This window comes from Sinocyclocheilus grahami, unplaced genomic scaffold, assembly GCF_001515645.1.
Source record: "Sinocyclocheilus grahami isolate Dianchi unplaced genomic scaffold, SAMN03320097.WGS_v1.1 scaffold1103.1, whole genome shotgun sequence".
Lineage (NCBI taxonomy): Eukaryota > Metazoa > Chordata > Actinopteri > Cypriniformes > Cyprinidae > Sinocyclocheilus > Sinocyclocheilus grahami.
In genome coordinates, this window is record NW_015506282.1 from 388,359 (window position 1) to 402,077 (window position 13,719).

The following is a 13,719-nucleotide window of genomic DNA, read 5'->3' on the forward strand; positions in this document are numbered from 1 at the left end:
GACGCGTTTCAGAAAGGTGGGGCATAGAGGAGAAACAATAATGTACAGTATGTGGAAAATAATGTGTTTTTTGAACCTTAAACCTCATAAACACATTTCATTACACCAAATACCCAAAATAATGTTCTTTTTAGCAGCATCATATGACCCCTTTAAAACAAACATGTATTTTAGATTTTTATAGAAATATTACAACAACCACATTATCTCACACAGAGATCGCACTGTCATAGGGTTTGGGAACATTCATGCATAATTTAAATACATAATCGCATGGAACCAGATAAAAAATTAAAACGTTTTAGAGGAGAACGCAGCATCAGTTGTCTGAACCTATGAGCACTAAGATGTGACGTCAGTCAGTCGTTTCCCATCATGCCTTTGGTCAGCGTAGACTGTGGAGAGCAACTGTGCTCGACTGCTCAATCCGATATAGCCGCCTCGCGGGCGCCAGAGCTTTTTTGCACACGTCAGCGTGACATCAGAGCAAGTCGGACGTAAATCGGACACTTCTCTAACCGGCATGCATCTCGCGGTGATCGGTCGGCTCTGCGCAGATTTTGCTCATCTCAAACAAGCCTAATTTGTGACCACAGAACAGAATATGAACGCGATGCGCAGTCTCTCGTTAAGCCTGCCGTAGAAAACAATAAACAGTTAATATGGCTTAATGTATTAAGATATTAAATGCTATTAAAAGATCAAATTAGGCTAATTTCTTATTTAGTCATTTCTTTCTAATTTGCACTATGGGCAAAGAAGGGCTTACGTGACGAACGTGAAACATGCTGAATGAAGCGTTTTCTGGCAAAGGAACAGAGAACGGACTTTATCTTCAAATAGACAATGGTAATGCCAGTCTGATTTTTAGAGTGTAATTACTAAATAATCTCACTGTTGTACAGTCTCAATGAACCTCCAGAGGGAAAGCACAAAAACACTCAGAAAGAAACAAAAACAGTTTTATTACTCTTAAACTCACAGATAGAAAATGTAGGTTTCATTGTGTAATGTATAATGTGTGAGGAGTTTAAATGTTACTTTTTTATTTTATTTCAGTGAGCCAGAGAAGCTCCAGTCAACTTGAAGTGCCACAGACAGAACTACAGAAGAACATGCTAGTGCTCCATGGGTTCATCAGGTACAGCTGGAGCCGCTTCATCTGCTGGCTGGGCCACCTGCGGTCCACAAACACCGTCAACACATGATCACACACATCCTCAAACACCTGCAGAAATCTGCAAACTAAAGCCATACTCCTCACCCTTCTTTGGGGTCTCTCCTCCAGACCCTCCAGGAACGATGCCACATCATCGTCGTCATAGATGGTGAACTCCATTTCCTTTCCCACAATCCCAATGGACACGTTCTAGAGGAAACCAGGATTTAGAGGTCGCAGTGGTAATGAGCACGAGCACAGCGACAGGATGAAATATCAAACCTTTGTGGTCAGATCCTGTTCAGCAGGAAGAGTCTCCCGCAGCGCACGCAGACCATGCTGCACCAGCTCATTCAGATTACCTGAACACAAGAGCACCATCGTCATCTGAACTCACGGAGAGCGTCTTTACGGATGAGATTATACAAGCTTCTCTGTGTAAAAGTATGCTTAATTGTTTTGAACTTGTACTGAACAGAAATTGTACTGACTTGTGTACTTCAAATCTTAAGTATATATTTTAAATTTTTTTGAACTGCAAATAATATAGTAGGTAACACTTTATTTTAAGGTGTCCTTGTTACACGGTACATGTACTTACTATTATAATAACAATTAATTATGCATAATTACATGCAAGTAACCCTAAGCCAAACCCAAATCCTAACCATATAGTAAGTACATGTAGTTAATGAATATTACTCAGTACTTAAATGCATAATTACACTGTAACAAGGACACCTTAAAATAAAGTGTAACCATAAAATATTAATGAAATAAAAGGCCACTTAAGTGTACTTAAAGAGAGACACTTTCAGGCCCCACTTTATATTAGTGTAATTATAGATGTAACTCTAGAAATGAATTACAGCTGGAATTACAAGCAGGGATTTCTATAAGTAGAATGTAAACATCTACACAATAACTGCACTGTATCAGTGATTAATTTAAATATCAGTAGAGTAGTTGATGACGCTTAATATAGAGCAACTCATGACTGTTTCTCTTAACACACTGAAGTACACTTTAAGTGCACTTCATAATAACTTTAAAAGTTTTACTTTAAAGTACATTTTAAATAATTATGTTTTAATCATCTTTTGCTGTGCTTATTTTTGTGTTAACATACTAAAGCTCATGTATAGAACTTTGCTACTTTATTTAAAGTTAATATATTTTAAATGTACTAAATTACAACTATCATTACAAATGTGTAATTACGAATATTTAAATAAATGACACGTTTCTGTAAAAAAGACAAAGTATATTTTAGTTTACTATAAATACTTATTTAGCAAACGTATAAACAGATTTAAAAGAAAGTGAAGGTGTACGCAAGTCCTAATTCAGCGGGTCGAACTTCAGCTAACTGCATTTAATTCAAATGTAAACTACAATATATTCTCATTTATTCGTAGTTAACATGCATTAAGTGTCTGAAAACATTACATTCTGTTCACACACATTTTATAAATATAGTATATTATGTTAAAGTATATTAATACATATTTAGTATACAGTATATTAATCAGTACTCTTTTTGAAAGTATACTAGAGTCTAATTTTTCTCAAGGATACAAACGGCCCTGCAGTGTGACAAATGTATTTTTAAAAGTACAAATATGCATTAGCAAAATTAGCATTGTCCTAAAAACTGCCAGCATGATACTACTAAAAATGAGAAAAACACTGTTTAGAATAGTTTTAGATGCAGTTTAACGTGCTATCTACTGGTTTATATGATGTAAAGCATTTAATCTTAATAACCTACAGTCCAAGAAGGCCTCCATGTGTCTCTCCAGGTATGTGCGGGCCGACTGCGAGCGAGCGCCGATCGACATGGCTTTACAGTCAAAGTAGTTGGCTGAGGGGCACGTCTGGAAGATGTGCGGCCCCATGTCCTGAAATTCACAAAAACAGCAAGAATTCATGACTGAGCATGTCTGGCTCACACAAGCACGTCGATCTCTGTACTCACATCATATCCTGCGATCAGCAGCCCCACTCCATAGGGCCGTCTGCCGTAGCGCTGTGTGGGAATCTGAGTTTCTGTGGGAACACGCGGTCAAGAAACGTGCAGACTAGTCTTAAGACACTTCCAACTGAACAGTAAATGCAGTGACGATATACAAAAAGTGACTTTTGCAGCTCTCCAGAGCGACAAGCTAAAAGGATACTGCTTCCGATGAGCGAGACCAGTCTAGACACAGGAAGAGGTCTATCGAAGACGAACCTGGAGTCCAGACACTCCTGCCGCATGAAGTTGCTTTTCAGAAAGAGAGAGGCAGTGAGATACTGATGACAGAAGACTTTGATGGAAGAGCACAGGAGACTTCCAAGAACATCCCAGATCGGAATTTAACACGGATGAAAACGAGGCTGTGAGGGACACACTTTTTTGTCAGTACTTTGTTAAGCAACAGTACAATCCAATGGACGGATGTACTTCAGTCCTCACTAGGGCTGTCAAAATGGCTGAAAAACTAAATTCGAATTTTGTATTTAAATATGATCAAAATTTGAATTACATTCTTAAATAATCTCACTGTTGTACAGTCTCAATGAACCTCCAGAGGGAAAGCACAAAAACACTCAGAAAGAAACAAAAACAGTTTTATTACTCTTAAACTCACAGATAGAAAATGTAGGTTTCATTGTGTAATGTATAATGTGTGAGGAGTTTAAATGTTACTTTTTTATTTTATTTCAGTGAGCCAGAGAAGCTCCAGTCAACTTGAAGTGCCACAGACAGAACTACAGAAGAACATGCTAGTGCTCCATGGGTTCATCAGGTACAGCTGGAGCCGCTTCATCTGCTGGCTGGGCCACCTGCGGTCCACAAACACCGTCAACACATGATCACACACATCCTCAAACACCTGCAGAAATCTGCAAATTAAAGCCATACTCCTCACCCTTCTTTGGGGTCTCTCCTCCAGACCCTCCAGGAACGATGCCACATCATCGTCGTCATAGATGGTGAACTCCATTTCCTTTCCCACAATCCCAATTGACACGTTCTAGAGGAAACCAGGATTTAGAGGTCGCAGTGGTAATGAGCACGAACACAGCGACAGGATGAAATATCAAACCTTTGTGGTCAGATCCTGTTCAGCAGGAAGAGTCTCCCGCAGCGCACGCAGACCATGCTGCACCAGCTCATTCAGATTACCTGAACACAAGAGCACCATCGTCATCTGAACTCACGGAGAGCGTCTTTACGGATGAGATTATACAAGCTTCTCTGTGTAAAAGTATGCTTAATTGTTTTGAACTTGTACTGAACAGAAATTGTACTGACTTGTGTACTTCAAATCTTAAGTATATATTTTAAATTTTTTTGAACTGCAAATAATATAGTAGGTAACACTTTATTTTAAGGTGTCCTTGTTACACGGTACATGTACTTACTATTATAATAACAATTAATTATGCATAATTACATGCAAGTAACCCTAAGCCAAACCCAAATCCTAACCATATAGTAAGTACATGTAGTTAATGAATATTACTCAGTACTTAAATGCATAATTACACTGTAACAAGGACACCTTAAAATAAAGTGTAACCATAAAATATTAATGAAATAAAAGGCCACTTAAGTGTACTTAAAGAGAGACACTTTCAGGCCCCACTTTATATTAGTGTAATTATAGATGTAACTCTAGAAATTAATTACAGCTGGAATTACAAGCAGGGATTTCTATAAGTAGAATGTAAACATCTACACAATAACTGCACTGTATCAGTGATTAATTTAAATATCAGTAGAGTAGTTGATGACGCTTAATATAGAGCAAGTCATGACTGTTTCTCTTAACACACTGAAGTACACTTTAAGTACACTTCATAATAACTTTAAAAGTTTTACTTTAAAGTACATTTTAAATAATTATGTTTTAATCATCTTTTGCTGTGCTTATTTTTATGTGTTAACATACTAAAGCTCATGTATAGAACTTTGCTACTTTATTTAAAGTTAATATATTTTAAATGTACTAAATTACAACTATCATTACAAATGTGTAATTACGAATATTTAAATGTTTCTGTAAAAAAGACAAAGTATATTTTAGTTTACTATAAATACTTATTTAGCAAACGTATAAACAGATTTAAAAGAAAGTGAAGGTGTACGCAAGTCCTAATTCAGCGGGTCGAACTTCAGCTAACTGCATTTAATTCAAATGTAAACTACAGTATATTCTCATTTATTCGTAGTTAACATGCATTAAGTGTCTGAAAACATTACATTCTGTTCACACACATTTTATAAATATAGTATATTAATACATATTTAGTATACAGTATATTAATCAGTACTCTTTTTGAAAGTATACTAGAGTCTAATTTTTCTCAAGGATACAAACGGCCCTGCAGTGTGACAAATGTATTTTTAAAAGTACAAATATGCATTAGCAAAATTAGCATTGTCCTAAAAACTGCCAGCATGATACTACTAAAAATGAGAAAAACACTGTTTAGAATAGTTTTAGATGCAGTTTAACGTGCTATCTACTGGTTTATATGATGTAAAGCATTTAATCTTAATAACCTACAGTCCAAGAAGGCCTCCATGTGTCTCTCCAGGTATGTGCGGGCCGACTGCGAGCGAGCGCCGATCGACATGGCTTTACAGTCAAAGTAGTTGGCTGAGGGGCACGTCTGGAAGATGTGCGGCCCCATGTCCTGAAATTCACAAAAACAGCAAGAATTCATGACTGAGCATGTCTGGCTCACACAAGCACGTCGATCTCTGTACTCACATCATATCCTGCGATCAGCAGCCCCACTCCATAGGGCCGTCTGCCATAGCGCTGCGTGGGAATCTGAGTTTCTGTGGGAACACGCGGTCAAGAAACGTGCAGACTAGTCTTAAGACACTTCCAACTGAACAGTAAATGCAGTGACGATATACAAAAAGTGACTTTTGCAGCTCTCCAGAGCGACAAGCTAAAAGGATACTGCTTCCGATGAGCGAGACCCTGATTACGTTACTTAGTTACTTTTTATGGAAAGTAATGCGTTACATTACTTTTAAAATCTGGACAGGGCTTGCTTGTTTGTTTTTAAAATAAAAAGTAATTTTTTTGGCAAATCTAAAAGCCTTTTCACACCAAAAGTGAAATGAATAAGCCTCAGGCTGAAGGAAAAGTAAATTTACGTCTGTACAGTAGAATACAGAAGAAATTTCAACACACTTCAGCAAAAAAAGCCTGCGAGCTTCAGTGTAAATATTGCATCAAAATCAAATCAATTTGAGAGCGATTTAAACCCGGATGATTGTAACCACTCTAAGTTCGTCTGCCTTTGGAAAGCTAGCATGTCTCCGACATAGTGATAACACTCGTCGCCTTCTCTAGTGCAGCTCAACCAGATCTCGTCCCACAAACCCCGGAAAATATTCGTTGTAGTCCGAACGAGTCGTTCGTTGTAATTTTTGAAAAGTGATTTCTATTAAATAAAATATCTCCTTTTGAAGTGGACTTTTGGGCTTTGTAACTTTGCAGATCTTTTTTATGCTCAAACAGCAACATTACAGACTAACTAAAGTTGAAAAAGTGAAAAAGCATAATAGGACCCCTTTAAGATGATCAACGTCTCCTATAGGAACATGCTGTCTTTAACATATATTGCCTCAGAAGAATCACTTCCATAAGCTCTTACAAATTGTATTACTTGCTGGGGTATGGCGTCAAATTCGACAGCATACTCTTTTGGGGTAATTGCGCTCTAAAAATGCTTAAAAACAAACAACCCAATTTAGGTTATTTTGCCAACCCAGCGCTGAGTCAAATATGGACAAACACAGCTGGTTTGCCTTAAAATGTTTGACCCAACACGCTGGGTTGTTTGAAAATGACTATTGCTGGCTTAAAATGAACCAAAAATAAATTGGAATTTAAACACACACACACACACACACACACACACACACACACAGAGAGAGAGAGAGAGAGAGAGAGAGAACTAGTAGAGGCAACAGTAATAAGCAAAGGTGAAATTGTATTAATAAGCAAAAAAGCCCATGTACAAAAATATAAGACAAATTGAATGCAGCATAATTTTTAATATTACATGCATTTAAACTCGTTTATCAAGCATTTTAGAAAAAATATATATAACAGTTGTAAGTAACATGTTAATTCAAGTGTATTAAACCGTTCTCTGTTATCCTTTTTAACCCGAAAATTACCGATTCTCGTGCCGGTGTGTCTCCGAGATCTGAGACGGCGATGGGCTGCTGTTCTCCATCTGTCAACACTCCCGTTCTTCCCGGTGTAACGGCCACTAGAGTATTTACGGTAGTTTTGTGGCGTGTGTCTGTAAATTACGAAACGGCGAAGAAATAATCTGCTCTACCTCTACCGACTTTTGTCTGATTTTATTTTATTCCCTCCTTTTCTGTGTGTGACCTGAGTTGGATGCTTACTTGTGTACATTTGTACATCCTGGGGGAAAATATGCCATTTTATCGTCTCCCGTGAATTATTCTCCTCCAGCACCACACAATTTTCCTATCTGGGCTATTGAACATATGAACTCGGTGTTACACCAGGAGTCTTCTCCCGCCACCCTCCCGTAATTTGAATTGCCCAAAGCTGCTTATTAGTGATGTCCGGATCACGAACGAATCGTTCGATTTAACCGGTTGAACCAGTTCACCAAATCGGATTGAATCGTTTGAAACGGTTCGCGTCTCCAGTAAGCATGAATCCACACATTACTTAAGTTATTAACTTTTTTAACGTGGCTGACACTCCCTCTGAGTCGAAATAAACCAATATCCCGGAGTAATTAATTTACTCAAACAGTACACTGACTGAACTGCTGTGAAGAGAGAACTGAAGATGAACACGAGCAGAGCAGCAATGTGTGCAGCCAGTGTTGCCAACTTTGGAATTTTTTGGCGTATTCTGCGCCATAGGCACATACCGCCACCAACGGTTTCTAATCATACATGGATGATAGTCCCGCCTCTATTCATATTTTATTATTATTATTATTATTGTACATTTTATTTCGGGCTCACCCAAGCTGTATTTCTGGCTGCTGCGTGTTCAGCTCCCATGTCAAAAAACCCAGCCTGTGTGTTCCCCTATTCCCTTGCTTTATTTATTTAACTATCAAATTCGTTTATTTAATCCTGTTTCTACTATATATTCCATTACTATTCTTTGATTACTACCTTCTCTTAATCCTTTTCCTAATATCCAATTTATCTTCTTTTTTTATTATTATTACCATTTAAGTTCTTTATCATTTTAATTATCTCTATATTATATTTCCGACATTTTAATATTACATGTTCAACAGTTTCTATTACCCCACAAAAAGCACATTTACCTGTAATATGTTTACCTATTTTGTATAGTGATGCATTTAGTCTTGTGTGCCCAAACTGCAATCTATTTAAAACCACCTCATCTTTCCTACATCTTCCAAAACTGTATACTTCTTTAACTGATTAATTAATTTTATGTGTCAGCTATGTCCCACTTATTCTGCCACTCTTTTTGAATATTTGATTTTATAATTGATTTAATTTCTCCTCTTCCTAATGGGACTTTAATCTCGATATCTTTTTTTTGGTTGCCTTTTTTGCTAACTTATCTGCCATTTAATTTCCATTGATTCCTGTGTGAGCCGGAGCCCAACAAAATTTGACATCTATTCTCATACTATTTAGAGATTTTAATGTCGTACATATATCATTTAAAATGTCTTCTCTAATGGATTTATATGAAACCAAACTATTTAGCGCTGACATAGAGTCTGAACATATAACTACTCTATCTGGTCTAGCATCTTCTATCCACTGTAATGCAACCATTATTGCAACTAATTCTACTGTATATATTGCTAAATTATTTGATAATCTTTTGAATATGCTTATTTCGAATTCTGGAATAAATATTCCTATACCTGTCACCCCAGATTCTGGTACCTTTGATCCATCTGTAAATATCTGTAAGTATGAAAAATAATTAGATTGTATGTATTTCTCTATATATACTTCAGCATTATGTTCATATATTTCTTTGTATACAACTTCTTTCAATGGAAAGTAGCTAAAGCCTGCTTGAAAAGTCACCAAATGACGTCATACGTCAATTAGCATATTCATGACGTCAGTGCGTCGTATTGGCTTACCTCCCTGTGCTCACAAACTGTATTTTAATGCAGCCAAATTCTCAACAGAACTGTTTTCATTGATATATTTCACTGTTTCAGTTGTCGGGAAATGGGATGAATATGAAATAATGACTGAAACGCAGCCCATTAAGACTAACCAGCTCTCCCTTACAAGATGCTAATCTGCACTAAAATCCTGATTTATAATCGAGACGTCGTCTAATAAAATCAAATACACATAAGATAAAGACAATGGCTGTGCTGTGATTTCGGCTGGCATGTAAAATAGTGTTAGAAGCGACAGAATATGTATTTGGACTGAAAGCACTCCTCGCTGCCGCTCGCTGAACAGATCAGACGCAGAGAGAGAGAGAGGTGTGCGCGCTGGGAAAACAAGCCCTCGCGTATGGGGTGTACTATGTGCACTTTTTGCTGATTGCTAAACTATGGCGAGGATTATGTGACAGGATTACCTGCCGGAGTTGACAGTGGTGTACTTTTACGTGTGAGAAGGGTACGTCGCCTCCACAGACGCGTGATAAGTACGTCGTTGAGAAGTACGTCGCCTCCAGACTGTGACGCCAAAAACCTCAAATAGTGTTCAATTAAATTATTTTCGGTTTTACATTTATTATTTTACTACAAATTATACACCATCAACAGAGCTGAAAATTAATTGTATTTTCACAATAACATCAACTTTACAAACACATACATTCATTAATTATTTAACATATTATTCTAATATGTGCCATTCTGAGGTTTTACTTTTGATATATTGGTTATGTTAATCATTTTACTTAACACTCTGGTATGGTGCTCACAGTTGTGCGAATACATTAGCTCAGGAGATGAGTCGATACATCATGTTGTTCAAGAGAAGGTGATGAAACGGTATTTTAATAGAATTGTTAAAGTGTATAAACAATGCAGGTGCATTTTGAAACATTAAATTGCGCTGTCACTAACGATTATTTTGTTAAATGAGCAATCTACTGATGATTTGGTATTTTATAGACTTAAATGAACAGTAGCTTAAACTGTAAATCTTTAAAAGTAGACGTAAAATATCTGTAACGATGGGGCAATAATTGGTTTAAATAAAACATCAAAAGTGAGTAATCATATGGTTTAATTGAACAACACTGTTAAAATACATTAAGAAATGTACATCTAAACGATACAATATGTATTATTAAAATGCCTACAGAGGGTGCCAGCGGCCCAGTGATTGCATATTTAGAACTATATTGATGCAATATTTTGTGTTGGCGTTACAATATTTGTTATGTTTTCAACGGCGCACCTTTCGTCCACAGATGAACTTTATAATTAACCCAAACTCTTAGCATATGCAGAGATGAGTTTGTTGACTGAGTTGCGGAGATGTGCTCTACGTAACAGTGAAACACAATGCACGTTATTGGAAACAAACAGATAACGGTACAATTCAGAATAAAATAATGCAAGCTTTGTAAAATGTTGAGCCACAAACTATGCTGATATTGCGAGACAAATTTTCACCTCGACAAGAAATGATGTGCTTAACTAAAATATATTAATTAAGAAAAGTGACTGGCTACTGCAGGGATAGGCAACACAGGTCCAGGAGTACTGCTGTCCTGCAGAATTAAGCTCCAATCACAATAATAAAAAAAAATCTCACCTGCCTGTATAATAATCCCGAAGACACTGATTGGTTTGTGGTGTGTGTCAGGTGTGTTTGATTAGGGTTGGAGCTAATTCTGCAGACCAGGTGCACTTCATTGCTTATCCCTAGGACCTGGTTCTTAGTCCTGGTCATGGGGACCCCCTGCTATGCACATTTTGCATGTCTCCCTTATTTAACACACCTGGTTCAGTTCATCAGCTTGTTAGAAGAGAGCTCCATGAACTGAACTGTGTCAGATAAGGGAGACATAAAGAAATGTGCAGAGCCTGTGTCCTGATATTTTATCCTACCCGTCAGATTGTCCTACCAGGGTTTACTGCGCATGCGCACATCAATATTGTGTCTTTTTTTCTCATGCTGAACAACAATATTTAATGTATCTGCATTACTGTAAGGGTAGGTTTAGGGTTGGGGTAGGTGTAGACTTCAATAAAACACAATCTAATAGGTAGAAAAAATTATTGTAAAGTGCATCCCTTCTAGCTACAACCGCGAATATAACACATAATTACTGTATTTGCATTACTGTTAGGGTAGGTTTAGGGTTGTGGTAAGTGTAGAAGTTAATAAACCATAATTTTACAGGTAGTATTTTTCGTTGTTGAATTGTACCACCCACTGTTTTAATGGGAAGTAGCAAAATCTGACAGGGTAGCACTAATCGACAGAACACCGGGCTTCTTGTATTCATTAAATGGAGCATCTCTTGTCACTTTTTCAGCAACAGTCTGCAAGCACAATTTCAAGAAGCTTTCTTATGATTACATCATCAATGACTTCTAGGAATAAAACTGAATTCATATCATGTATGACAATACCACGGCAGGTGTATTGAGGCAAGTTGGAGCTAAACTCTGCAGGACACACCGGCCCTCTCCAGGACCAAGTTTGGGCACCCCTGGTCTAACCAGGCCTTAGAGTCCTTCCTTCTAATACGCACTTATCATCTGCTATTCACAAGTAAAGGGTTGTGTATACTGGCCCAATACCATATTTTGAAAACTAGAGCTAATCAACATTTTTAATCTTTTTTGTTCTCAGTGATCAATAATTTAATAAAGTTTGACAGCATTTCAGAAGCTTTTTAGCTTTGTACAAGTGTAATTTGAAACTGTCCATATATCTTGATAAATTTCATCCAACCTTAAGTGCTATCACCGGAGATGATCTTAATGCTCCACAGCATAATTGTTGTGCTTGTAATTAAATCACCACAATCTTTTGAAGCCACTTTTAGATGATGAATTACATACTATATCCAGCAACTGTTTTAATCAAAGTAAAAATATATATTTGAGTGACAGTCAGCTTTCTAATTCTACCCCCACTAACCATCTTGTTATATTTACTCTTTTTTTTTTTTTACATTTATTGGTCACAATTCATAGTACGTGGCCTAAATATTATTAAATATTTAATGAAATGTACCTTTGAACTCAAAGGCTTCAATAATATATATATATATATATATATATAAAACATCTGAGACTGTTGTAACTAACCTTTCATTTTTTTATAACAAAATGTGATAGGCTGTAGAACATTTTGAACATCATGAAAGTATGTTTCCTAAGAATAATGTGCACTCCACATCATTTAATGTTGACTACATTGTCCAAGTAAAAAAGAACACCTTTAATAGTAAGAACGTTTAGTTTGCGGTACTACACCAATGTAACAGCCAAACAATAAAAGTTATCTAAAATGAAATTAACATAATTATTATTAACTATTAACACTTGTTAGGAAATAACTAAAAGCAATAGCCTATAACAAATATATCTACTACTGCAAACTTTAAATTTCGTTTAAGGCGACGTACATTGAGACGACGTATGTATCAGGCGTCATGTAAGGCGACGTACCTAGTTCAGACGTACTTAGTACACGTACCATTTTTTATAAATTTCTTACATACGCCGCCGTCACGTCGCCACCTATGATTGGTTCCAACAGTGACGTCGCCGTGACGTCGCCGCGGGTCTGTCGTCTGCCCTATCAATTAGTGATGGGTATTTTGCATCTTTTTTTTCATTGTATTTACTCGAGATTATTTTGGAAGGATTTGGAATTCTATATTAACAGAAAAATAGAGTGTATGATAGAAATTAGTATATCTGATGTACTTTTTTATACAGAAAACGAAAATTTGAATTGTAAAGAACAACATATTATACATTTGTTTATTTTGTTAGGAAAATTCCATATACATAAGAAGAAGTGGGCTCAATGTAAACCAAATTTTGCACATTTTATAAATGACTTTAAATTATATGTAAATCTCTTAGAACAAACAAAAAACAAAAAAGCACTGAAAACATGTAATGCTCTGAAAGCATTGAACTTTATGTAATTTTCTTCCTTTATTTTTTCTTCTTTTTTTCCCCTCTGGCAGCTAATAATGTTAATTTGATCATGTGAATATGTAATACCTCATGTTCTTGTGGCATTGAATTAATAAAGCAAAAAATAATTAAAAAAAATTCTCTCGCGTGGCCTCCTGGGATAGAAAAGTATCAATCGACGAGCACTCAAGAAGATGGGCAAAAGAAGTAGAACATCCGGGAACTTCTCGACTACTCTTTTATCAATACTGGTTTCGGAAATACTTATTCGCTGGGCTACTGCTTTTCCCCAACTATATAGTAGAGAAGTAGGTGGTTTCGGATGCACTTTAAGTAGACGCGTGTCCGAATCTCGCGAGAATTAATACGTCACCCAGGTAATTCTCGCCTACTCTTTTATGAATACT

General features: G+C 36.6%; 2 protein-coding genes across 2 annotated transcripts; both read right to left on the reverse strand.

Moving 5' to 3' along the window:
• Window positions 1–940: 940 nt before the first annotated feature.
• LOC107566829 (proteasome subunit alpha type-1-like) lies at window positions 941–3,511 on the reverse strand (the record flags this gene model as incomplete). Its single annotated transcript, XM_016252376.1, has 6 exons — window positions 941–1,178; window positions 1,265–1,369; window positions 1,442–1,521; window positions 2,931–3,060; window positions 3,138–3,208; window positions 3,337–3,511. Coding segments are annotated over 6 exons (621 nt in total), but the record flags the coding sequence as incomplete, so codon positions are not given.
• A 239-nt stretch (window positions 3,512–3,750) lies between these two features.
• LOC107566830 (proteasome subunit alpha type-1-like) lies at window positions 3,751–7,414 on the reverse strand. Its single transcript, XM_016252377.1, has 7 exons — window positions 7,356–7,414; window positions 6,125–6,144; window positions 5,926–5,996; window positions 5,719–5,848; window positions 4,252–4,331; window positions 4,075–4,179; window positions 3,751–3,988 (listed from the first exon to the last, which is right to left on the reverse strand). The coding sequence occupies exons 1-7, from the start codon at window positions 7,412–7,414 to the stop codon at window positions 3,929–3,931; spliced, it is 525 nt and encodes a 174-aa protein (XP_016107863.1). The 3' UTR covers window positions 3,751–3,928.
• Between the last annotated feature and the right edge of the window lie 6,305 nt (window positions 7,415–13,719).

Coding starts and splice junctions, on each gene's coding strand:
- LOC107566830 (XM_016252377.1), bottom strand. CDS start 7,414: ATGGAGAACAGCAGCCCATCGCCGTCTCAGATCTCGGAGACACACCGG. Junction 4,180..4,251: donor AACAGGATCTGACCACAAAG/GTTTGATATTTC, acceptor GGTTTCCTCTAG/AACGTGTCAATTGGGATTGT. Junction 3,989..4,074: donor AGGAGAGACCCCAAAGAAGG/GTGAGGAGTATG, acceptor TGTGGACCGCAG/GTGGCCCAGCCAGCAGATGA.